The following is a 25,735-nucleotide window of genomic DNA, read 5'->3' on the forward strand; positions in this document are numbered from 1 at the left end:
GGGGAGCGGGCAGGGGGCCTGAACCAGCTCCTCCGCCCTCGAGCACTTTCCCCCTCGCTGGTCCCGGCCCCTTTGCCTTGTCCGTGTGCTCCTCTGTTGGCGCTCCAGGGAGTCACTTTTGCGGAGGATGGCAAAGTAACCCTCCCCTAGCATTTCTGTGGCAAACGTCCTCTCAGACCCCTGCTCAGACTCTTGGGCGTTTCAGCAAGGATTTGATGGGTTTTGTTCCTTTTGCAAGTTGCTTTTCAAACCTCTGTGTCGCCTCAGTGCTGTCTTACGTGCTTAACTTTTCAAAGTTTGTGATCTCTTTTCCTTATTCCTATGCACATCTTCCACTTCTTGAAGAGTGCCTTTTAAGCTTCTGCTGAGCGGAAGGAAGTGGAGTCTAACCACAGCAATTGTTTTTTTTGTGTGTGGTTTTTTTTTTCTTTTTAAATCTCTTGTGAAAAGTGGCATGCAGGGTGCTGTCTTTAAATAGCGTGCACACCCCCGCATGCAAACATTTATCTGTTTCACTTGCTGAGTTTCTTCATAACAGGCTTCCTCCTCTTAGTGCTGTTCTGCATTTTGAATTAAAACACTGTTGTGAGGGAGGGAAATTGTGCTGATTGCAGGTTTTTGTTTATAAGTTGTTTCTGCAAGAAGTTCAAGGTAAGCATGGGATAAAATGGCACATTAAAACAAGGTCCAACCAAATCCACCACCCAAAGACTTGTGGCCCAGTAAAGGGAGCCGTTCTAGATTCAAAACTTTTCCATCAATGGTAACGTGCTGAAAATCACTAATACTTGGATATGCTTAAGGATAATGTTATTTTAAGTTAGAAAAAATAAAATAAACCGCATGTAAAACCCAGAAGACATTCAAAACATCTTGAAGCCCATATTGATGAATAAATATTCTCCTAAGGGTTTCTTTATGAAAGTCTTTTTATTCCTGCACATTATTGTTTTCCTACTGATCAGGTTAGGGTTTCAGTCTCTGCAATGGAAAGAACTAGCAGAGATTTTTAAAAATACAATCTTAGATTTTTTTTTTTTTTTTTTTTTTTTGACTTGTCACTGCAGGATGTATTCTTTGAGTATAGTATAATAATAATAATCTTGGTCTAAGGGTTAGATCTCGGCTATGAAACTATGATGAAGTTCTCAGTATCTTCCTTTCTTGTGCCTGGCTACAAAACAGCAAGAACAAACCGAACAACTTTGTGGAAGGAAGGTGGCAAGGTGAAGCTTTCAGTGGAAGTGCACCAGTATCTCTGGAGCGGCACCCACTGCTGCCAGCTGCCTCCATGATCACATCCGGGTATTTAAACACAGTAGACTGATTGCATTTTGTTTGTGATGCTGGGTAAAGGGAAGTTGTTAATTGTTAGTTTAATGAAAAGCTTACAGTATTCCATCAGGTCTCCTTGGGATTGCTTAGGGTAAATGATTGTGTTTTATTTTAAGGTATACGTGGCTTGTCAGTCGATGCTTATTGTGCTTGTGGGAGCTGTGCCTGAGTACCATATAGACCAAGAAGGACTACCAGCGAGCAGAGCTGAGCTTGCCAAGCATATCCATTTTGCAGACAACTTCACATCTATAGTAACTGAGGCAAGTACTTCCGTTGCGCCTAACTATTTCTTCTCTTCTTGGGATTTATGCCACTAGTGCAGGATGTGGCACTTGTAGAAGCTGAGCAGGGCTTAGTGTAATGTTTTGTTTATGCTATTAAAAATTCTTGGAACCCACCATCTGGCTTTTTATTTTATTATTATTTTAAAATCTGAAAGTATATGATTAAATTATTAGTTTAGCTTTCCTAGTGTAAATCTAATATTTATTAGTTTAGGTTAAACTTTCTTTATTTATTTGGCTTTCAGTTTTCTTTGCCTTCAGATGTTTTAGAAAGTCATTACTAATGAAGAATGATCACTTAAATTCCAGAGTTATAAACTGTAGTTAGGACGTGCTCCTCCTAACGTCTGTATTCTACCAAGAAAAAGTTCAATTTGTCGTGTCTGCACAATCTGCTGTGCATGTAAGCTTTACCATGAGTTGCATTAGTTTCTCACAGAAGATACATCTTCAAGATTAAAACCAGTATGAAAATGAAACTCATGCACCACATGTCTGGGTATTTTAATGTGTGGTGAGAGTGGGAGATGGAGCAGATTGAAGTTTGCTGAGTGGGACAGAAGCTTGACCCTTCATCCTCATGCCTTGTGAATTCCATGCAAAAGGCTGCGTTTGCTTTTTGCTAGTCCCTGGGCTGTAATCACTCAGGCAAGTGCGAGTGACCTAAGCATCGCTGCCAGTGCCAGAAAAAAGACTGCGTGGGTGGCTTGGCTTGTAGGGTGAACTGTCAGAGTTCTGCTGATTGAATTCTTGGAGCGGTTGTCAGTAAACTCGTATAAGACAGGTTAACGCTTGGTGTAGCTAGTGCCAAATTTTTGCTTCCTTCCCATTATCCCAAATGTGACTGTGTAATGTTTCTCTTGGAAAAATGTAGTGACTAGACATAAGAAGGAATGATGCAATATTGGATCATATCCTCTGTCAGAAACAGATTTCTTTTATTAGCCTGTTTTCCAAGATCATCTCTCAGTTTCAGACTCTCAGCAGGATGCGTGATATGGGGTAGTGCTTAATTTATAATCAGAAATCAGCAAATTTTAACTAATGCTGTGTTTTTAAATGTAGGAGTCAGTGCCCCTATTTCCAAAATATGTAGTAATTCTCAAGACTCATCGAAACAAATTTATGTTCCCATTCATTTCAGTAACTTTATTGTAAGGTTTTTTAAATTATATTGTTAATAGTCTTTTTATGGAATCTTTAGGTGCTGGCCAATGTTTTGCTGTATGCTAGTGGCCTAGTAACTAAATCAAACTGCCATGTGGATTTAAAGAGCTGAGAAGATGTCTGTGTTGGTGATAACAAAATTGGCAACGTTTTTGTTGGCAAGCTACAGTTAATTTTGGCAAATATTTAACAAGTTCTTTCTGTGCAAATAAAGCATAGATGCATTCTTTTAAAAGTTATATGCTTCACAGATTATTGTATTAGACTTGTTAAAATATGAGTATCTTCCAGTGACACGCTAAGCAGCACAAGTAACAGTTTGCAAAAGCAATCTTTTCTCTTGTTCTGCCCTGAGAGAGGAAGCTGCTTTTGTAAAGTTTATTTCCTTTATTTTGGTGATGGAGCTTAAATGTAAACATTTTCAGTTCTGTTCTGGTTTGGCAGGGGCACCATTCTGCTCTGGAGCTCAACAAAACTTCAGAGCAGCTCTTCAGTTCTGCTTCAAGAACTAATCATTGTAATTAATTTTGGCATAACTAAGACTTTGTAAATAATAGCTCAGGCTTGGTTCATGGAAAATACAGCTGTTGGAATTGCTTCTTGGTCCGGTATCAACTCAGTCCCCTGCTTTATTTAACAAGTGGTGATGCTTAGGAAGGTGAATTCAGAAATTGTCTTGCATCTAGTGTGGAAATGGTCCTTTACCTTTGAGAAGTTGATTTTTTACAACCATATCCAGGAGCATCAAGTTGTTTTGTCAGCCTGAAACACTCTGCAGATGAGAACTGGGAGTTTGAAATTTGTATGCTGTGGAGTTCTAGCACGGAGAAGAAGGACTTACACCAGCAGTGCTCTGTGCCTTGGAGAGCACATGCTGTGATATTTTTATACTTGAAGTTTCCTGAGGATTCGTGCCCAGGAATATTTCATTGTTGAAGTCTCCTCAGAAAGTTAAGAAACCGTAAGTTTCGGGGCTACATCTTTATCCAATGTAATAGGCTAGAATCTACTACCCAGTGGGGTATAGTAGAAACCAGCTGCACATGCTGCTGCACAGGAGTTTTACCTTCCCAAGAGTATCCAAAAGTCCCGCAAAACTCTGAAGTGCTGGGACACTGGGTACATTGGACTAAAGAAGCCGTCCTCTGAACACGTTGAACCTTGTCTTGCTCCCGCAACCTGCATCTTGCAGGCTGCTGGATGGGTAGGGCACAGGTAACTGGCGGGTTACTGGGTGGATGGAGGCATCTCTTCTCTGTACTTTGCCACTATGTGAGTTCAGATTGAGTAAGAGCGTCTGTTTCTTGAGGTTGCTATAAATAAAAGTTTCAGTAAATTCCTAATATTCTTTGGGGATCTGTATTAATTCAAGGCAGACACTTCAGGGCTGAGGTCCTAGTATGCTGTATTGGATTTTGGTCATGGGCCTCTTCCCTTAGGCTTTTTTTTTTTTAAAAAAAAACCTTCTACTTCTTAAAAAAACCCTAGTGGGATTAGGATCCTTCTTCCTTTCCCCAAAGGACATACTGCACATGTCATTTAAAAAGTCAGCATGACACTCATCCACTTTTTTGTAAGTAAATTTTCCACTAAATACACTGGGAATTATTTGAAATACTCAAATAATGATTAAATACTTCTTGGCTAAAGCTTTGCATTGAGTTAGTTAAATTATTTTCCTGGAAAATCACTTAGGATTTTCTGATTGCTATTCTTTCCCAAGTTCATGATGTCAGCAATGTTTGTAATCTCAACAGTGCGTTTCTATGAGTGTTGATGCTCCTTGTTTGTAGCAGGGGGGCTGCACAAGCTGTCCGTGTGCCTTGCTCCGTCAGGAGATAGTGTTAAGTTTCATTCCAATTTCAACCCACTGTCAGTTCATTTTCTTCTCTTCTGACAGTTTTTGATTATGCTGCCTCAGTTTAGCTTAGGTGAAGTAGAAAGTATATTTTATTAAGAAACCCGTAATTTGTTTTTAACTTCTGTTGGACTATAAATGTATGTGCACAATAAGACACTAAACTATCAATAAGTAGTCAATAAGTAGGTCTTAGAGTTTTTATAAGACACGGACATCTTTCCATAATCCCTTCCTGCTTCTCTTCAACAATTCAACGCGTGTACGAAGAGGAAGGGCACCAGGGATTACTCACGGTTCAGAAGCGTAGCTGCGCAGCGTTAACTCTCTATGTACTGCATAGTGAACATGCTTTATTTCTTGTTAATGAATAAATTTTATTATCTGTTCATTCAAATAGCTAAGCTTGTTCAATGTTGAAATGGCTAAGCTGTTAACAATTCAGACTTTCTTTGTTATAATAACTTAAGTTGCCTTGTCAAAGCTTGGGAATTGGAGTGCAACTAATTATAATTATCAAGTTGAAAGCTTATAATACATTATAATGAAATTTCTTGGGGGAGAGAAAGTAGAGATGTGAGAGTCTGTTAGGGAAAAAATATGACTACCGTTGGCTTACCTATCAAACTTTGGGAAAAAAAAAAAATTTAATTGGATATAAAGCAAGAAGTGGGAAACGGCAAGAGAAGAATTTTGATAGGTTTTTCTTATTTTTGAGGAAGCTAGCAACTTGGTGTTAATACCTTTAACAATAGGGAGATTCTTTTTTTGACAGTGGTACCTAATCGAACAAGAAGCCTACAAAGTGAGCCTTGCATCGTCCCTATTTTTTGCTGGATTGCTTATTGGAAATATCACGTTTGGCCCTTTGTCAGATAAACTGGGCAGGAAACCAGTGTATATCTCAGGTAAGATTGTTAAAAAGTTTTTCTTAAGCATTCTACGTGATTAACATCATCTCTTTCTTTTCTGCCTGTGGGCCACCCTGCCTGGAGGCTGCCCTTGGGCCACCCTACTGCATCGATGTTACGGAGTCAATGATCCGTACAAGCATTTTTCTCAAAGTAGAGCAGCACTAAAATTTGTTAGTATGAATGTGCTGGGCAGCGTAGTGGTCACTAGAATATCAATGGGAGATGAAAAATAACCTGGTTTTACTATGACTATCAGTATTTGAACACAATGTTCCACACATTGCCTGACCATATTGTCTCCAATAAAAATAATTTCCTTTTTGGGGTGGGGGAGAAGGATTTACCTAAACATCATTAGAGTGGGTAACTCATGTCCTGGTGTTTTGTTTTCCAGCTGCGTTTGCAGCCAAAGGGTCTTTTTGTTTAATGATAATATTGTCTCAAGGAAACAATCTTTGGCATTGCAGACCTCAAGTGTGTGACTTAAAGATGATGGTAATTTTCATACGGTGCGACTTCAGAAAGACAAATGTAAGAGATTAGAGACAAGAGTACTATAGATTACTCTTTACCGTCATAACTAACTGGGTTCCCTGCCTTTCTTCTGAGTTCAAGCTGCATAGCATAAATACTAATCACATTTTATTCTCTCTCTACAGGTCTATTTTTTGATGTCGTTTTTGGGTATCTCACAGCATTAGCTCCAAATTATGACATATTTGCAGTTTCACGTTTTTTTGTTGGAATTGTGAATGGTGGAATGGCTCTTGTGTCTTTTGTCCTAACCCAAGAATATGTAGGAAAATCATTTTGGTCATTTACAGGTGGGATTTGGGAATATTTAATCATTATTACTGTTCCACGTATTGTTCTGACCATCAATACCTTATGTTTTAAATTGTTACGTTTGTACCAAGTAAAGTCAGTTTGTAGCATAGGTCAAATAAGTGTGATGTGATTCATCGAGTTCTAATTCCGGGGGGAAGGGTGCCTGAATAAGGAAGATGGGATTGAATTTGTTTGATAAATAGCAAAGTTGAGGTTTTAAAATTGGTACATAGATTCCTAAAATTTCCCAATTTGTACACTGCACTACATTAAAAAAATATATTTTGGCAGATCCTGCCAACTTCCGAACGATGCTGTAGGGTATCTTGGGAAGGTATTCTTGAAAGTGTTGTTTGAAGTTTCCCTGCGCCACAAAATGTCTTAGTGCCTGGATAGTGTTTTTTCCACTGCTGAATGTGCTGACCATCCAGTATTTTTAAATGTCCTTTTTTGTATGTCACTGCCAAGATTTAAAATAAATTTAACACTTGCACGTCAATCTGCTGTAAAGCTGGAGTAGCTCAGACTAACGCCTTTTTGGCTAGCACAAGATGGGGAAAAATTTGGTCCAAATGCTGACTTGCTGCGGCTGTGAGCATATTTCTCTCTCCCTCTCCTTTCTTCAGTTACCTCATTCTACTATTTTTCTTCCTTCTTCTCTGGACTCCTGGGGATGTGTGAGACAGCTGTGGTTTAGTTATAGCTTTCCACGTAAGTAACTAATTTCCTTCTTCTCCCGGGTTCACTTTTTTGACTCACGCCCTCTCTCTCCCCCACCCCTCCCTCCCCCTCGCCCTGTTGTCTCTCTCTGCTCTTCCCAGCCTTCCTCCCTGCAGGGCCGGCCTCCTGACGGACCGAAGAGCCAGGCTGTTTCCTGCCGCCTGTTGCTCTAGGTGCTTTATTCTAGTTCTGCTCAGCTGTTGAGAAAGAGGTGCTGAACAACTGATCAGGGGCTGAAGGAGAGGGAGCTGCTGGAGGCAGCTCAGCAGTGTTAAAGAAGCTCTCCTAGGTGTTGGCTGTCAGCTAGGCTTTGTGGGCGATAGCTGGGAGTTTCTGGGTTAGTACAAGATCTCCTGTGTTAGTCCGGAGGGGGTTTGTTGTTAGGCTTTTGGAGTTCAAGTTGACCCCGTACTTTTTAACTTTTTTATTTATGCTTGTTTATCAGAAGTCTGCTGTAAGAAACCTCTGGCTTGCAGCTGGTTTTGTACTGAACTCAGTCCTTGTCCTTTTATAACTTACTTCCCATTTCTGTTCCAGCCTGCCACCTCTATTCAAGATAACCCTAGTAGACCTGAATAAATCACTCGCTCTCAACGCTTCCCCTTCCTGTCCTCAGGTTTTCTCTTTAGTTTGTAGGTTCCTGTTCATTTCTTGCTCTCTCCTATGTACCACCCTTTATTTTTGAAAGGGGGAAAAAACCCCAACCCCCCCGTACACTGTATAAAGCTGTTCTTCACTGGGATTGCATAATATGTTTAAGCCAGCTGGTTCAGAAGTGCCATAAAGATACCTCATAAAATTGCTATTTTATTTAGGTATATCACAGGCTAGGAATTTCAGGCTTCTGCTTGAGAATTTTTTTTTTTCTTTTGCCAATGTTTCTGTACTCACCGTTTTGGTCTTGTATTTTCAGGTTCGTTAACTAATTTGACATTTGCGGTTGGCATTGCTGTTTATGCTTTACTGGGTTACTGTGTAAGAGAATGGCGCTACCTTGCCTTGGTATCGAATACTCCGGGAGTCATCTTCCTTCTTCTTTCTTTGTAAGTGGTTCACGTGCATTATAATGATAAGAAAAAAATACGCAGCAGTTTAACAGTTGCTTTTTCTTGTCATCATTCGAGAGAGTGGTATAAACAAGGATGTATGGTTTTGTGAACCAAGCAAGAGAAAAATCGTATTGTGAAGGAAGAAGCGGTTTTAAATGAAGCAGAAGGTCAGGGTTACCCAGAAGACAGGCTTGTGTTTCTGCATGCTGTTACAGTTGTGGTGGCCAGCGTTGCGAAGAGCAGCTGTGTGCCAGCTGTCCAATAAAACTCGATTACAAATCTGCCTGGGGAAGGGAAGGCCTGCCGGAGGCTGCGAGCTGGAGTGTCAGCCAGGAGCACTGCCTTCTGCCAAGGAAGGGCTTCAGCGCTTGAGAAGTTTTGGAAGTGATCCTAGAGGGATTTTAGACTTTCTTTTCGTGAGACATATGCATGCGAAGGGAAATAAGTGGGAGCACTTGGAATTGCCTTTTTAGTGTGATATGCTATGTATCTGCTTGCTTTTGAGGTCCCTTGTGTCTGTTCCTAGCACTATTGTGCTTGGGTGCTCCTATTTAGAAATCCTACATGGACATTGTCATAAAAATGATGATGAAATGCATCAGTTTTTAAGGAATTAAAAGTGCTAGTTTTGGCCTGTGTTTTTGTAAAATACTCTTTTAACATGTCAAATAATACGCCTTGTATACTTCTGATCACTAAAGCTGTAGAAGAAATTAAAGAACTAGTGTAAGTTGTCTACACATTAATACAGGGAATGTCTAGCATACAGCATAGATGGAAAAAAAACTCTTCTGATTTTTATTTCAATTACTTTTTTTTAATTTCAATTATTTTTTAGATAGATCTGCTCTTGAAATAAGTTCTGTTGAAGAATCACCAAAAAAAACCCCCCCCTCTTCCTGTAGTCAAGGAAAACAACGCCTCTGGGCTGAGGAAAGACGTTCTGCATAATATATTTTCCTCTATGGTGTTCTGTTTCTGATGGAAATAGAATTACTTCCCCCAAATACTAAAAATGCAGAGATCCTCTGAAGTAATGAAAGTTTAGTTTGGTTGTAGGATGTATATCTCTGTTAGGAGTACCAGAGAAAATAAAGGTTCAGTTAAAAATATTCCATTCTTTATTTTATGGCTTGTATAAAAGCAGCAGCACGCTGTACAATCTGAAAAAAACAGGAATGAACTGCAGTTGTGGTAAGCAAGGATATTCTGATTCTATTTGGGAATAAGAGATTTAAAACTTACGTGGCAGCGATGAGCTGGTGCTGGAGCCTGGCAAGTAATTCCCCTGTAAGGTTTCCTTCCTCGTCTCTCCAGTCTAACTCAGAGCCCTTTCCATAACAGAGAAGCTTGAAATAAACTTTGTGAAAACAAAGTTTTGTCTGGGCTGTTCAGATAATTGGGATTTGAGATGCTTCCTGGATAACGCTAGTGTAGCGTTTCCTAAGAAGTCAGTTCAGCAGAAGTCAACATTTAGATTTAAACTCCTCTAACGTGACTGAGTGCTTTGTCAAGCATTGCCAACAATCCTTCTGTAAGGTTAACTGTATTATTATTGGAGTACATGGAATTTAATATGCAGAACACTGCAAATAGAATGTTTTTCTCTGAATTTTGTATTGGTACTTTTTTAAAGTATTGATTTGCAAAACGGAAAGATTGACTTTAGTGTTGTGTTCATAGGAATGAACTTGTCATTGTTGATTTTCTGTTCTTTCCTGTTAGCATGCTCCCAGAATCACCACGATGGCTGTATTCCCAAGGGAAAACGGCAGAAGCTGAAGATGTGTTGCAATATATTGCCCTCAGTAATGGAAAAGAGAGATTAAATCTAAAATTAAAACCAAGTGCAGGAACTCCGAGAAAGGATGAATCGGTACCTGGTATCCTAAACTTAGTAAAACACCCAGTCCTTCGGTGGCGAACCATCATACTGATGTACATCTGGTATGTAATAATAAGATGCTGAGATGCTGCGAATGAGTCAGACATGAGGAAACGATTAAGATTTTCATCCTTTTCTTTTAAAAATTCTGTCCTCAGAAACTAAATCATAATTTTTTCAGTTGATGGCAGACAATAATAATCTAAAATGATGTGTTGTAAAGTTGATGTTTCATTATTATTGCTGTTGCGTTTTATTTTCAGTGTGTTACTTAGTAACTGCTTCAAAACCTACTAAGAAATAATCTGGTGAGAACATAGTATTTACGTTGAGTGAAATGAGAAGCTGAAGCAGAAATTACTGAGAGGATGTGTATTTCAACCAGTCTTAGGAAGAAAAGGACTACATGCATTAGACAACAGTAGGGATCTCCAGTGAGAGTAAGCGTTAAGAGCCCAAAAGCACATTACAGAGTTTCAGTCGAGGAAAATTCTGGGCAAGATAAAATACAGATTGCATAGATGTATTTTAGGCGCTGTCTTGAAAAGTGGTGCAACTTGGAAAAAAACATCACCCTGAAGCAGAGGAGGATGTAACATAACATATTAGCAATAAATGGCAGTGCAGAGGGAATCCCTGGGGTGGGGAGGGTGTTGGGTTGGTGGTTACAGCAGCAGCGGTTGCAAATTGGCTTCAGCGAAAATCTGTTGGAGGAACAGCTCTTTTCCAAAACGCCAAGAACAAGTTTTCCCTTTAAAGTTCAACGTCATTTGAGACAACTGTCAGGATGTAGATGAGAAAAATCGGTAGTTTGATGTGTGGGGTAAGCAGAGATGTGCAGGATGTGGGAGAAGCGTCAGGAACATCTTTGTTAAGTAGGGCCTTTCCAGAAGCATCTTAGACTCTTAAGTTGCTGGTAGGTAAATATAAGTAATTATGGTGATGAGAAATTACACAAAGGCATTCTTACCTTCTGGAAGAAGAGGTCGCAGCACTGTTTTTCTGTTTCAAACCCTGTTAAGATGCAGTGCACGGAGCTGTTGGAGTGGTGTCACAGTGGTGGTCACCCAGCTCCTTGTGCTGTTGCTCCGGAGCCTTTAGCATCACCCTCTGCTGTGACGGACAGAGGACATACTGCTCCCTGTGTCAGGCAAAACTTCCCTTTCCTTTTCTACATCACTTGGCCTGGGTTCTGTTTGGACAGTGACAGAGTGAATAGGGAATAGGCAAAATGTCTTTCTAATATCTGGTGGCCTTTCCCGCCTGGTGGTGTTTTTTGTGGAGCGGGGATGCGGGGGCTTAGTTCTTTCCAAGGAAAGCGATAATAGGTTTGTTGGGGAAGCCTTCCCTAGGTTTGGGGAAGACACTCTGTGTTAAACAATGGATGTGCACATAATTTTCTTTCATAGGATTGCTTTGCAACAGTTGAGCATCAGCTGCTTACAGTTAAGCTTATTAGATTTGCTAAATAACCTAGGAAAAAAACTAAGCTAATAGAAAATTCTGAAAGTTATGCTGTGCATATATATATGCCCTTGTTTTCTTTCAAGAAGTTACTTTGTTTAATTAAATAGGAACTATTCCCTTTGCCTTGTTTCCCTTTCGGAGGGAAATAAGAGTTCTCTTCCTACCATGTAACTCAATATAGCTAATCCATAACTCAGCATAACTTACCTTTTAAATACTTTCTTATCCCTAACGACTAGTTATGTTAGTAATACAACTTTTATGGTTATTTTTAGGTATGTCTGCAGCTTTGTATACTATGGACTAACTTTAAATGCTGGTGAATTAAGAGGAAATCTGTATTTAAATGTGGCTCTTTCTGGTCTTGTAGAAGTTCCAGCATTTCCTCTCTGCATGTTTTTTATTGAGAAATCCTGGTAAGAAAAACTTATTTCCTAGTTTTCTGCATATATTTGTAGATAGCCTAGAAAAATATTAACACTTTTCTCAGTAAGATACTTCACTGTTTCTCTAAACAGTGTTGATTCTTTGGGGATTTACTCCGCTGCAGGGGTTTCTGCAGTTGATACAGAAACTGGACTCCGATTTTCTGCCTCTTCTCTTTTTTAGTTTTGTTCATCTTTTGAATTACTCAAGAGATAAGCTTTTCAGTGATGAATGTTATTAAAAAAAAGTTTGGTCTTTATGGAAAAAATGTGAGTAGCCTAGTTAAGTGTCTATAGCTTATATCTCTCTCACATATTTTATTCAGAATGACTTGGTTTTGTACTGCCTACCAACTGCAGTTGAAAGCCGTTTTCAGCATTGTTCATTTTTACTTAAACTTTTCAAAGAAAACTTTGAAATGAGAGCCATTCAGTTTTTAAGGCATGAATGATCGATGTCCGTGTATTTTCATACTTTTCAGTGTATTTGGAGGCCATCCTTTATGTGGGTACTTATTTCCAAAGGCCGAACCCAGAGCTACTCAGGGTTTCATGTAATCTTCATTTTGAGTATCTTTGTAGTGATACTTTGGTCTTGCTGAGGTCAGTGGCAAAAATCCCATTTTCTTCAGTCTGGTGAGGATGTCACCTTTTGGGTTTTTTGGGGAGTAAAAAGCTGTCAGCTTGGTCAAGCTAAAAAGCAAAACAACCAGCCAACCTTCAGCTCAAACCCAAGAAGCCTGAGTCAAGGACATGCATTTAAACCATGAACTGCACAAATCCTTTTCTACATGTTTTTTTCTATTGTAATTTGTCAAACTAATTGTAAGTTTTGAGCTTTTTGGTTTCCTGAAGAAAGGATATGTGAAGTTTTAGGTGCTTGATGCAAAACACAATGTGACAAGCCAGCTGCTCTGTTTTCATTCAGTTTTAGTGAGCAGTAGCCTTGAAGTATAGCTTTTTTGTTGCAAAAATATTTAGAAGATTTTAAAAACAAGTATTGTATGCTTGTTATAGATAAACTGTAGTTCTACTAGTATGGGGTAGTAGTTAGAAATAGCTGTGAGAGTTCATGAAATAACAAGCATGTATAGTATTTCTACATGCCTGCAAACTGTTACTGAAAATACCTTCATTTGTGGTCTTCTGCAAATAATGATGAGGTATTTAAGTACGGCATATGTGGAGATGGGCTGGTAATTTTCTATTCTGTTGTCTTCTCTTTTATTTTAAAACACTAGGCAGTAGAAATAGCCTTTGCTTATTTCTGTGGGTGTACTATTAGACAGAAAAGCGTACAAAATGGTTTTACTGTGTGTCATAACTGCATATATTTATGCAAAGTTGTAAAAGAGAAATACAGATTAGGAAGCATTAGGATTACATTTTCTTGACCAATATTAATTTGATCTTTGTGTGTATGCACTGTAATACCCTTTTGGTGACAGGGCCCATTGCCTTGCTCAGTACAGAGAAGAAAAAAGTCTGTGAGTTCTTGTTGCTGAAGTAGATGGGTTCTTCTCAAGGCTACAAATTCAATAGCTTAAAAACCAAAACTTGGCTAGAAATAGGAAAGCTTTTGTGGGAGGACTTCAGTACACAGAGCTAGGAAAATAATGCAAGATTTGAAGCACTTACTAAGGTACAGTAGATTTATAACTGTTATTAATGCTGCTGTGTACTTTATTTAGTATTTTGCAGACAAATTCAAAAAATACTGAAGGACTTTGTTTCCATCTTTATCTGGGTGCTCTTTTCCTTCTAGGTCTGGAAGACGTAAAACTATGACGTGTTTTCTGATATTTGCAGGATTTGCCTGTATATTTACCATGTTTTTACCAACAAATGCTGGTAAGTATGTAGTGCTGCTAAAGTAGATGTTTGTTAATTCAGATAAAAGCTGACAAAACAACTTAATGAGTATTTTGTGACTGAGTATATTAGGGCCTAAAGCCCTGTCCATTTATACCTCTCTCTTTCTTTGTCTCTTCCTTCTGGGGCTGGTCAGGGAGCCATGGTCTTGTCTATTATATTGCTTTTAACTTCTTGCTGGCATAATTTGACCCTGTTAGTTGACAAAGTTTGTTTGACTCCAAGCCCTTGGCTCTTTGAAGGTCAGACCAAGCTATCATGTTGTCTCAAATACTGACACTGCATTAATTTATCACTTAAGCAGTTTTCCTTAAAATGCTGGATGTAATAGCCAGACTGCAGTGCAGTGTAATGTTAGTTTGACTGTTGACAGTGTGAGATGCCAAGCTTAATTTTACATCTGTTTTGTATGTAATATTTATAGAAATAGGAACTGAGATTTTCCTGAATTAGAAGCTTAATTCATCATTAAAAAACCCAAACCACTAAAGCTTTTAAAAAAAAATGTTTTGTACTTGAAAATTAGAAATGGAAGTCAGAATTGCAATATGGAAGCCATAAGAAGCTTGCTGCCTTTCTCAGTCTCATGCTGTATATTGCTGCACTGTGCAGTTGGGAGGACAGTTCATGGTAACAGTGGAGTATCATCAAGTATATTTCTCATCTCAAAAGATGCGGTTTTTTCTAACATTGTCAGTGACATTCACAGGTGTTTGGTTTTGTATTTTCACTTTTCCTTCCATTTCAAGTACAGTTTTTCTGTACTAATATTTATTTTAGCTACTGAAAACTTAAGTCTATTTGACACTAACAAATAGAAGTGGCAGCTCTCTGCTTGTATTTTTCTTAATACTGCTTCAGGAGAAATGCTTTAGCTTTAGCAGTGTCTTGACCCAGGAGCACCAGCGATGTGATTACAAGGTAGCCTTCTATAGGTTATGTTTATTCTTAACAGTTCAAAATGCTGTCTGGCATCCATTTCGAATTGATCTCAGAAAAGTCTCAGGAAGAAAAACAGAGAGAGAGAAGATATCCCGTAATCCTATTTGCCATGCTTGTGTTAATTCAAGTCCTCAGATGTTTTGTTGCTCCTTTTATTGAGACTGTTTCTTCCTTTGTTCCAACAAGTTTGCCCTTTCTGCTTCTTTTCATATGTTTTAAAACAAAATGAAAGAAAAGTAGTAGTGACTAATCAGGATAGGGTAATAATTCCTGAAGAGTTGCTAAATTTCAGGAAATCTTCTGCCTTTTGCAGTTGAGTTGACTTTAATCCCATTAAAACGTCTTACTTTCCACTGTGGTAAGAGTAAAGCTGGCTCTTGACCCAGAGTGATCTGTGTCAGTTAAGTAGAAAGAAATCCAACTTCAAGCATGATGAAGATGAGTCACTTCGCTGGATGAAATGAGGCTTGTTGCATCTCTAATCTGACCCTCCTGTTACTAAGGAGAACACTTCTTATGTTTGTCTAGGTCTGCATTCTTCGGAGTGATTGACAGGAGCCTTGATTTTATTACAAGGGATTTAAGACTTTAATGAGAGATTGGGCACTTGCCCCTCGTGTCTGTAACCCTCACTCGATTTCTAAATAACTCTGCTAACTTGTGAATCAGAATCTGATCCAAGTCATCTCCCCTGTGGAATAGGCCAAGAACGTTTCAGTTATTAAAGATGTGTACTGAATTTGAGACTAATCTCTCAATGGTTAAGTAAAAACTGATATATCCCTCGGCTCCCTCTTTCCTTATCACTTAGAACTCATCAATTAATTTGTGTGAGTATCAGATTGGAAGATGGTGAGGGAGAGTAGCAGTGGAGGGGGAATGGAGCTATAATATTCTTTCCTTTCAAAAGCTTCTATAAAGCATAAAGATGCCTTCTGCAATTTGTATCTGCTTTACACTATAGCAAGCAAAGGAGACTTCTAGTCTAGGGGTAACTAGATTTTAACTTTCATTTAGATTTATCTACTTGTGCTGAACACGTAATAACTTTTTGTGACTTTCACTGATATGCTTTCCACTGAAGAAGGAAAGAAAATTTGCAGTTCTTTAAATCAATTGTCTCAGCTTTTGTTAATGTTGGGTATTATTTTCTTTTGTTGAGAACTGACCTTTCTTGGTGGATATTTTTTCTGAAGTAAATTTAAAGGCACGTTTAGTTTCAAAAATACTGTTTAACTGAACTTTTACTTAAAATGACAGCCAGAAGGTGAATCTACATAACGGCACTGCAAATGAGACTCTTAATGGCAGTGATGGCATCAAAACTTGTAACTCCTGTTCCAGAAGTTCTTAAACATCAGCACTATTTGTTACCATTTTCCCCTGTTTTACTTCCCTAAATTCAAAAGATCAATTAATGGAAGATTATTCCTTATCAATAAAACTCAAATGCATGAATTTAGTAAGAACTTACAACTTTGCCTTCTTCCGAAGTTTGAAACAGTTGCCCTGACTGTACTGTTTCAGGCAGAATTGTATGCTGGACGTTCAGGTGAAAGACCAAATATAATGGGAGGGTTAAAGATGCTGCATGGATGTGCTTGGCTGGACCTAGTGAATCTATAGTGACCTATAAATGGTCACAGAATCCTCATAGGAGAAAGTGCATTCCCGCTTAATGGCATTACATTTTATATATGTAAAGAAAATAATGGACTGTTCTGCAAGAATTGCTAAAAATACATTCCAAGACTTGGAGGAAGATATAATGACTATGTCTGGACTTGCTTACACAAGGAAGCTGATGTGCAGTGAATTTCCAGTGTGCTTCTAATCCCACAGTAACTCCCCACGTGGCCAGCCTTCAGCCTCCCCTGAGGGAGGGAACCTGGGGAAGACAGTGCTCTTTAAATTCACTCCCGAGCTTCTGAGTGCTGGTTTCTCTGTCTAGACAGAGTCTCTCTTCTGTTTTGATAGTAAGATCAAAACTTCCCTAGTGCACTAATGCTAAATTTCTAGTATATGGATATGCAGTGTTCAATTTAAGTCTCCCTGGGAGAAAACCAGTAAATTTTAAGACACATTGGAGAATTACAAATCTCTTCTTCATCGCTTCATGTTTGGTTGATGGAAGAAAAGGGATGTCCCAGCTTTCTGTCGGCACCCAGCAGGGCTCTGAGGACCAGGTTCACACTTTTGCATCTGGCAACTGTATGTAATATTCCAGTCCTTACTGAGCAAAAGGAGAACTTGGATGAAAATGTTGCATCTGTTTTGCATGAATTACAGACGTAACTGCAAAAATGCATCAGGCTTAAAGAAATGTAATCAAGCTTCTGGATTTCAGTTTACGTACAAATGAATTTCTGCTTCAGCTGAAATAGAATCTGACTTGATCAGATGAATAGAACTGAAAATATTCGAGGGCAAAATTAAAAGAAAAGCAATTGAGAAGCAATCAGACTTTCCCATTACTTAATCAACATAATTTGATCCAAACGGAAACATGCTGAACTCGGTGCTGAGGAAGAGAACCTGAAATACAGCTAATCAGAGCATTCGTTCTTTTTTCATGCTTAAAAAAATATATTAAATTCTCTTTTTATTAAAATGGATGGTGCAAACATAACCATATCCAAAATTAGGATAACGAAAGCCAGGTTTCTTTTGGACTTTAAAAGAACCACACCAGTTTAGCCAATTAAAGATTGTCTATTAGTAAACAGGGCTGCATTAGCTTTTGTTCTTTCCGATTACAGAGCTGCTGCGTTTTAAGTCCCAAAAGGATGTCCTCGGGGAGCAAATACGCTGTTGAGGCGAATCAAGTTTTATGGTTTTAATCTAATAAATTAGTCAAGGAAGCTGTATTGTCTGTCTGTGCTCATCAAAAGGTGTAGCTACCTGGTAAGGTATTCTGACTGCAGAGCTGGAAGCGTTATCCCTTCCTTCTAGAGCTGTGATAGTTTTACACTTTCCCCAAGAAATGGGACAGATTTTCTTGGTCCTTAATACAATTTTGTGTGTCTGTTCTCATGCTAGCTCATAGAATGGTTGGGAAGAACCGAGATAATTACTTTTGTGCTTGTAGTTGAAAAACATATAGATGAAACTTTTTTTTTGTGTGACAGTCTCTTAAAAGAGGACTGGATGTTCTCAACATTGTGTAAAAACAGTAAGAAAACAGACTGTTTATGCTTACAGCTTATTTTCTCTTTCCTGAAAGGTCTGCTCCTCAGTCCCACTTTGTTAGCTTTGTGTGGAAAAATGATGGTCAGCGCTGCTTTCAACATCGTGTATATTTATACATCTGAACTATACCCAACAGTACTGAGGTAATTTAACAGAGCTTCTGGGTAAATGAAAATACTTTTCATGCACAGCGATACTGATTGCTGGTGTGCTTTAATATTTATCTGTAATTATTTTTACCTGAAATATCAATACGAGTTCTTTCTGTAATTAGGGCAGCCAGGGCTTGAAAGGGCTTCTCCCATTAGTCACTTGTTTTGCACCAATGCACTTTCCTGGGCTGTTTGTGGCAACTTCCACTACACCTGAATCCAGAATAAAAATATGAAAACCAGCTTCTTATACTGCAATGCTAGGTGCCATATTTCTCATTTCTACTATTGATTTTGGGAGTAAAATTACAGGCTGCAAAACCAAACGTAATGATGTGATGGAAGTGTATGCTAACTTAATTATAAAGTATGCAGTAAAGACTATTTATAGTCCTTCTGTATACTTGTATTTCCCATATGATTATGTTTGTTTGCCTCCTGAAAAACAAGTGCTTTTCTATAGTCTTTGTTATTTAATTAAATATTCATAATGCAACTAATGTTAATAGTTTCTGTATGACAGTAATTTGCTTTACACCATTTAATTCATGAACAAGCGGGCTAAAACCTTAGTTTATTTTTCGTAGTTCTCACCAACACTTTGTGGGGTTACTCTCTCTCCTGTTGTCCCAAGATAAACCTGAGATAGGAAACTATAATACCACACAATCCTCTTCTTCTCACCCCCCATCTTGGTTTCACATGGTTTTCTGAATGGTACTCAGAGTACGTGTTCAGAATTTGAGCCATGTTGCACTAGTTGCTCAAGAATAGCAACTACAAAACTACTGCAAAAATTGAGCCCTCTTTAGAGAGAGCAGGAAAGTTGAAAGCTGATGTGGAGTAGGAAGGGGTCCTGGCTGGTAGATGTGTCCTGTAGAGGTGATCAGGATGGTGACATAAATCACCTGATTCCAGGATTCTAAGGGCTTCGGGGAAGAAAAATAAAAAGATGGGTGACTCTTTAGATTGGCTTTTTCTTTTTCTTTCGAGGTTCGCAATTTCCCATATGTTACGGAGGCATAAAAGCTAGACTGTGGACACAGTTTTTGTAATAAAACTTGTGAGGATGGAGGTGGATTGACTGTTTCTAGGTACTGAGATTGTGATTCTTGGCAAAGGTTTAGGTTTAATATCTAAGGCCCAAGCACGATGACTGAAATTGTACGTGGGGGTTTGTTTACATTTTCCCTGTCCAAACTTTTGTGTTCTTGAAGGTCTCTTTTTCTAGTGGGTGGTTTTTGTTTTTTGTTTTCCTGTCCCCTCTGCGTTTCTGGAGTTGAGAATCAAGAGAATTAAATCAAAATGTTTTAATTTCTCAGCTTTTCCTTGTTTCACTGTGTTCTCACGTTTCACGTTATCCTGTCTTCTGAAGTCCCATTGATGTTTGGTGCCAAGTATGCGACAGCTCATATGTAGCAGGAATTACAGTAGTGTCTCTGTGTTTGAAACTATTTTGATTAGGAAGATTTAAAAAAAAAAATTAAGAAAAATTAATCAAGTGCTACGTCATTTGAGGATCTGCACTAATATTCTGGCACAAAAGTGACTATATGTGTCAGAGATACAGACTGCCAGTGGAAAAAACGTAAGTGTGAAGACAGTTTAGAAAATTAGCAACTTCATTAGACAACTCGTAATTAATAATATGGCAAACTATTATGTTAAACCATATGAAAATTCCTCATGTGACAATTTATGCATTTAACTGGTTTGATATCGCCCTGGCACTTTAATTGCAAATATTATAGTTTATGCAAGAAAAGCAGTGATGGGCATGTGTTTAATTTAAAGCAAAGCATCAGCACCATCTGCTGGTCTCTGGAAAGCTTCGTAGGGATCCTGGCATTGCTCTGACAGCGGAGATTTGGCGTGCCATGTGAAGAGACACGTATCATTCAAAGGCAGTGGAGAGGAGGTGGAATAAACCCTTTTTTCTTTTATTTTTCTTTCCAATGGGCTGTTTTGCAGAAAAATTAAACATCTTCAGTATTACTGCTCCGTATTTAAACCTAATTACTACTTTAAGCACGAGGACTATTAGGTGTATTTTTTTTAAAGTTAATTGGTACATGGAGGAATGACAAATACATCTCATGCTAGAAATGGGGAGGTGCTGCAAGCTGCAGAGTGTGTACGTACTTTGGGCTTTTTTCCTTTTTGATAAAATACCTGCTAGGGAACAAAAAAGTTAAAAATAGAAAACATCACTACTGTTGCATGTTGGACAAAGAGGAAGGTTGTCTTTGGAAACAAAATGTAATCATAGCTCTAGTAATATAGATGTGAAAACAAACTCATGGTTTTTTCATGAGAAAATGGTTGGAAAATGATGGCATCCTTGTATGGGATGAATGGAATCGGAGTGGGGCCATTGGGCTGTCTAGGATAGCATTGCAAAGCTTATTTGCTTATTTTCACACGGGGAAAACGACTGTATTTTCACTTTCAGTGGTGGCAGGTGAGTTTGTACTTCTTTAAAATACTTGCCCTTTTGATCTCTGGCTTTCTTTGCAAGGAACTCTCCATAATTCTTTGCGTTGAACAACAGTCCTTGGTGAGCATTAGTGAAATCTGAGCGCTGCCTGTGCCAGCAGCAGAGACGCTTTTGCGTTTGTGGAGGGCTGTACCCCGCTCAGCGGGCAGTGCGGGGCAAGCAGCGCGGCCAGAGGAGTGCCACGCGGCGTGTGTAATTTGCCAGGCAGCTGCAGCGGGACTAATTGACTTGAGCAAAGCCCTGGGCTGATGGGATTACCCTGGTTGTAGAGCTATTTTGGCTGGCATTAGCTCAGTGCCGTGCTCCGTGGGATGGTGGGAGCGTGTGCAGTCAGTCAGGTTTAGTAGGTCGTCTTAGTGAGCGTGGTAGAACTGGGGCAGTGAGGTAAGACAGGCGGTGGGGGGTCAGCTGTCGGCAGCGCAGCACCTCAAGAATACTTACTAATAGTGCTTGGGCGATAACGTGTTTTTCCTCTTGGATACCGTGACATTTGTTCTGCATAACCCAAACTCTGTTGAATTCTAAATTAAAGATACCCTAAGGTCGTCTTTCATTTTGCGTCGGAGTTGAAATGACAAAATTTGTATTCAGGATCACCTTTGGCCCTACTCCCTCTCAGCAGAAAAAAAGAAGCCAGTAAACCTCTGGGTATGGACAGGCTTAGGGTCAGTGGGAAGGACGCTTCCAAATGAATGGTTCACACACAGACTGGTGTCTCTCATCTGCTCAGGGATTTTGTTGACCGGGGAGATGCTTGGCTTTGTCTTGTGGGGTTGGGTCGATGTTGCCTTAATGTGAGGAAGCGTGGGCTATTTTCCTTTTCCCAAGAGGACCCGATGAGAGAAAAGGTTGCTTTGTCTGTTTATTTTTACACCGAAGTCACTGGCTTCTCATCAGCTCCTTCCATCATCTGTTTCCCTTAACCTATGCAAAGGGCCATTAGGAAGGGAGGCGCAGGTGGGTGGTTTTGGTATACTAGTGACCCATGTCACCTCTCTGCTTGTCATCGTTAGTCCTGTCACTGTCTTCCTGTCCTTGGAGGAGGAAAAGGAAACAGGGTGAGCAGGGGCAGCTCAGCTCCGTGCTGTGACTGAGGATGATGATGAACGAGAGGAAGCAACCGAGAGATGCAGGGAGAAGAAAAGCCACCACGAGCTGGTTCTTGCTGTCTCACTGATGACTGGTGCCAGTGTCAGCCTCTGAAGGGGCTGTTAAATACCACATTTAGGAGTGACACAGAGATGGAAGATTTTTGCATTTGATCAGGAAATGAAAGACTCCATGGTTTTTTGTAACTTTCTTTGAAGAGGATCTTTGAAGAGGATCCTGCTGTTCTAACCCATGTTTTGATTATCACAGTCTAGATGAGATTGTTTTAAACTTGTCTGAAAATTGAAGGGAGCGCAGAATTCAGCAGCCCCTCTAGTGACACATCTGGCCAGATGTTTTCAAGCTTCACACTGGCAAATAGTTACTTTCTGTTTGGAGGTAAGTGACTTTTCATCTGTGCAGCCTGAGGTGGCAGAAGAGAGGCTGCTGCCGACGGCCTGAGCTGGAGATAGCATTCAGGATCTTCAGACAGAAGATCCTGCCAAATTTTGAAATCATTCCCCATCCAGCACAGGGATGTCCAGTTAAATTGCCCTATATGGCAGGTTGGAAAAACTCTCTCTCTTTGTTCAAACTTTTGTGAAGGATTGCACAGCAGGGCGGTTTTGCTAGGGTTTGAAAGGGTGTGATTTGCCTTGCTGGCAGCTAGGTGTAGAAAATCTTCAGAGTAACTGCTGGAGGTCTTTAAGAGCTAGAGGATCTTTTTTTTTCTTTTCTTTTTTTTTTTTTTTTTTTTAAATGAAGACTATTGATGACTTTAAAAAAAAAAAAAAAGGGTATGATTTGGTTCTGACAGTGCCACCACATGTTCATGCATGATTCAGTTGTGTATTCTGAAACTACAAATCTTTCATCCTTTGTTCGAAACAGAAATGCTGGCTTGGGTGTCTGTTCCATGTCTTGCAGATTTGGGGGCATTTTGGCTCCGTTTGTGCCATCTATGGTAAGATTATTTTCTACTTTTTATGTAACTCAGATTTATTAAATTCTCTCAAAAGCACTTTGCTGATTTTGGTACTACATACGCCTATATTCCTTGAAAAAAATTTGTTGTTATGAAAAATTAAATAACGTTCACTCAATTTCAAGAATTAATGAACACGATAAAAATACCTAGTATTTTATCCTTTTTGGAAATAATCTGATGTTCTGTGTTGTGTTAATATTTCATCTGTTAGTGAAATGCTTGTCATATGATGCATTTGGTACTGTTAAGGCTCACTCAGTATCTGAGTTCTTTTAGGCACGTAAACGAAGTTTTCATATGAAGCTTTTCTGTGAAATGACATTTATTGGGTTTCTTTGTTCTACCAGTATATGGATAATTGCACAAATTGCTGGAGTGAAAGGTTGTAGTCTTTTGGTTTTGACTGCAGTTCATATGGATCATATATTTTAAGAGCAGGAAACAATTCTGGGTTTTTACTGTGGATTTTTAATTTTAGAAATCTCTTAGTCCTTCTGTACCGTTCGTGGTGTTTGGAATCAGTGGACTGTCAGCAGGATTCCTGACTCTCCTTCTGCCAGAAACACTAAATAAGCCAATTGCTGAGAGCATTGAAGATCTCCAGAGTCCCAAATACCAAGTGCTTAAAAACAAAGAGACAGAGTAATTTTTTTTTTTTTACTGTAGCTTTGCATTATTTTCCCCTCTATCTTATGCAAGCCATGATGATGATGTAGTGCATATTGCTTAGATTGTGCATGAATGAACGTGTGCATGACGTTTTTAAAGCCATCTTTCTCTCGCATTCAGTGGAGATAAAATTTACTCTTTGGCTAACAGCTTTCACCTGTATGTATTAAATTATACGTAAATGAATACTATTTTGCTTCCTTAAAGGAAAACAAATTTTAGAAAGGCAGTCTAAAATAATCAGGGACAATACATTCAGCAACGTTCCTGTGCTTTTAGAGTAAAACAACTAGGCATATTTTTCATATATTGGATTGTGTCTTTTTGTCATGTTTTGTAGTGGAACATAATCTAAAATTAATATATATCTGAGGAAGTGTTTTATCTTTCATTAGTCTTCTGGGTTAGAGCCATTTAAAGTGTTCTCCTGTTGTTGATATGCACTAAATAAAACTTCTACAGTGGGAAATGAAAGTTTTGTTTGTTTCAATAGGTAATAGAATAGAAAATGTGAAGTATATCCCCTAAGTTTGGGAATGGCTTCTCGGAAGAATTAGTTTTAAAAGAGGGAAGCGGGGGAAAATCCTATAAGAAAGGAATTGTTAGCTTAGAACTAATCAGGCTTAGTGTAGATACAAAAGGATATATGTTTTTCTTATGTTTTTCTTGATATGCTAGCTTGTTAATTAGCTGGTAATTATGTACTTAACCAGTTTAATCATACTACACGCACTATTATGCTTTCTTTTTAGGCCTAATACATAGTAATACTGCATTCAGTTGAAATGGAAAAAAAAGAATAATTTTTGAGCTTTTTGAATAGAATTTCACTTCTAATTTTTAAAAAATCAATGAATTCTGGTTTTCACATTTCATATTAGCCTATAAAATAGGACAAGAAAAATAAGGTGCAAACTCTTTTTTCAATAATTATTTTTCTTTTGTCTGACAGGCAAACCAGTTAGAAGAAAACACTGAAGTTTCAGAAGGCCTGTTTGTGGTGGAAAATGAAGCCTCCATTGAGAAGGTGCTATAACACTTGAAGGGCAGAGTCTTGCTCTATATATCTGACAGGAAATGTTGGAGGACTCCTGTAGAATGCTGTTTGTAGCGCGTTGAACAGTTTTATGTGGAGGCAGATTGAGAAGATGGCAGAAGTTGATCAAAGCTTGTGAGAAAAGAGGTGACAAATCTGTGCATTAATTTAATGACTTAACAAAAGCATACTTTGGATGTTTGGACTGCTCTACGTCGTCTTAAAATGAAGTATTAATTTATTTTACAAAACGTAATTGCTAGCTTCAGATAAAGCTATAATGTTGTAATTGAAGCCATGTGTATAATTTAAAATTTAGATGGCCTTATATATTCAGGCAAGCTGTAATAGTGAAAAGTAACAGCATCCGGTATATGCTAATTTTCTTTACAGGGTTTTTTGCCTCTAAATTATGATATACCTCACAGTGTGAAGAGACCAAAGATTTTTATGGATTGTTGACCTTAGTATATCTAGCATAAGAAACCTAAACAGGAGAATAAATGGATTTTATTGTGGAAGTAAGTAATTTTTTAATACAGTTGTACATGAAAAGATACGTAAAGTTAAAAATAATACTATATTGGAAAAATGACGTCAGGCCTTTAAGAGGTGCATTTAAAGGAGAGGATGAGTCACCTTTTAGACAAAGGTTATTAAGTTCTAGCTGTACATGTGGAACTAGAGATTATTGAACAGGAGTCATATATGTATGAACATGAGTCATGTATAATATATGTAATAATATGTAATCCAATACATTCCACATACGAACTGGAAATTCTTCCTGTGAGGAAGGGGTGTGTGTGTTTGGTTTACAGTTAATATATTTACGTTGGAATAGATGCATCACAAATGTCAGTTTTTTGATGGCCAACACAATTTTGTTATTAAAAAGAAATATTTAACACCTGTATTATGAGTGCTGCTTCTTCCAGGATGTTTACCCAGGCTTTTTGAAGAATACTTGTATTATTTTGATTTTGGCCCTTTATCTAATGCATCTGATAGGAGAAGGTTACTGAAAGGCCTCTGTATTTTGAGCAAGTCCCATAGTTTAGTAATAGTTCTGCAAATGAACACGCACTCGTGCAAGTGCAAGTGTTCACTTATACACACACACATGTGCACACGTAAGCACATGCACGTTGCTCTGCCTGGGTGCCTCACTGAAATCTGTGCTGTGTCCACGCGTGCTTTACAGATAGCCTGACCAGGTCCCCAAGAGGTGAAAATCAATTGGCAATCAGAACAACATTTAGATAATGTTGACATACGGGTGGATTGCATGTGCATTTACTCAACCTCTGGGGCTGAAGCTTGATGACAAACAGCCTATAGAATATGCTGCAAACTTTTATCTTCT

The 25,735-nt window shown here is 38.7% G+C and overlaps 1 protein-coding gene across 1 annotated transcript; it reads left to right on the forward strand.

The window, feature by feature from the left end:
* Positions 1–1,451: 1,451 nt before the first annotated feature.
* LOC104069804 (solute carrier family 22 member 15-like) lies at positions 1,452–23,306 on the forward strand (the record flags this gene model as incomplete). Its single annotated transcript, XM_009577257.1, has 10 exons — positions 1,452–1,598; positions 5,423–5,555; positions 6,221–6,385; positions 8,023–8,152; positions 9,884–10,105; positions 11,786–11,926; positions 13,701–13,786; positions 17,973–18,081; positions 22,568–22,640; positions 23,143–23,306. Coding segments are annotated over 10 exons (1,370 nt in total), but the record flags the coding sequence as incomplete, so codon positions are not given.
* Positions 23,307–25,735: the final 2,429 nt, after the last annotated feature.

Source organism: Fulmarus glacialis, unplaced genomic scaffold (genome assembly GCF_000690835.1).
Source record: "Fulmarus glacialis isolate BGI_N327 unplaced genomic scaffold, ASM69083v1 scaffold44244, whole genome shotgun sequence".
NCBI classification, from domain to species: Eukaryota; Metazoa; Chordata; class Aves; order Procellariiformes; family Procellariidae; genus Fulmarus; species Fulmarus glacialis.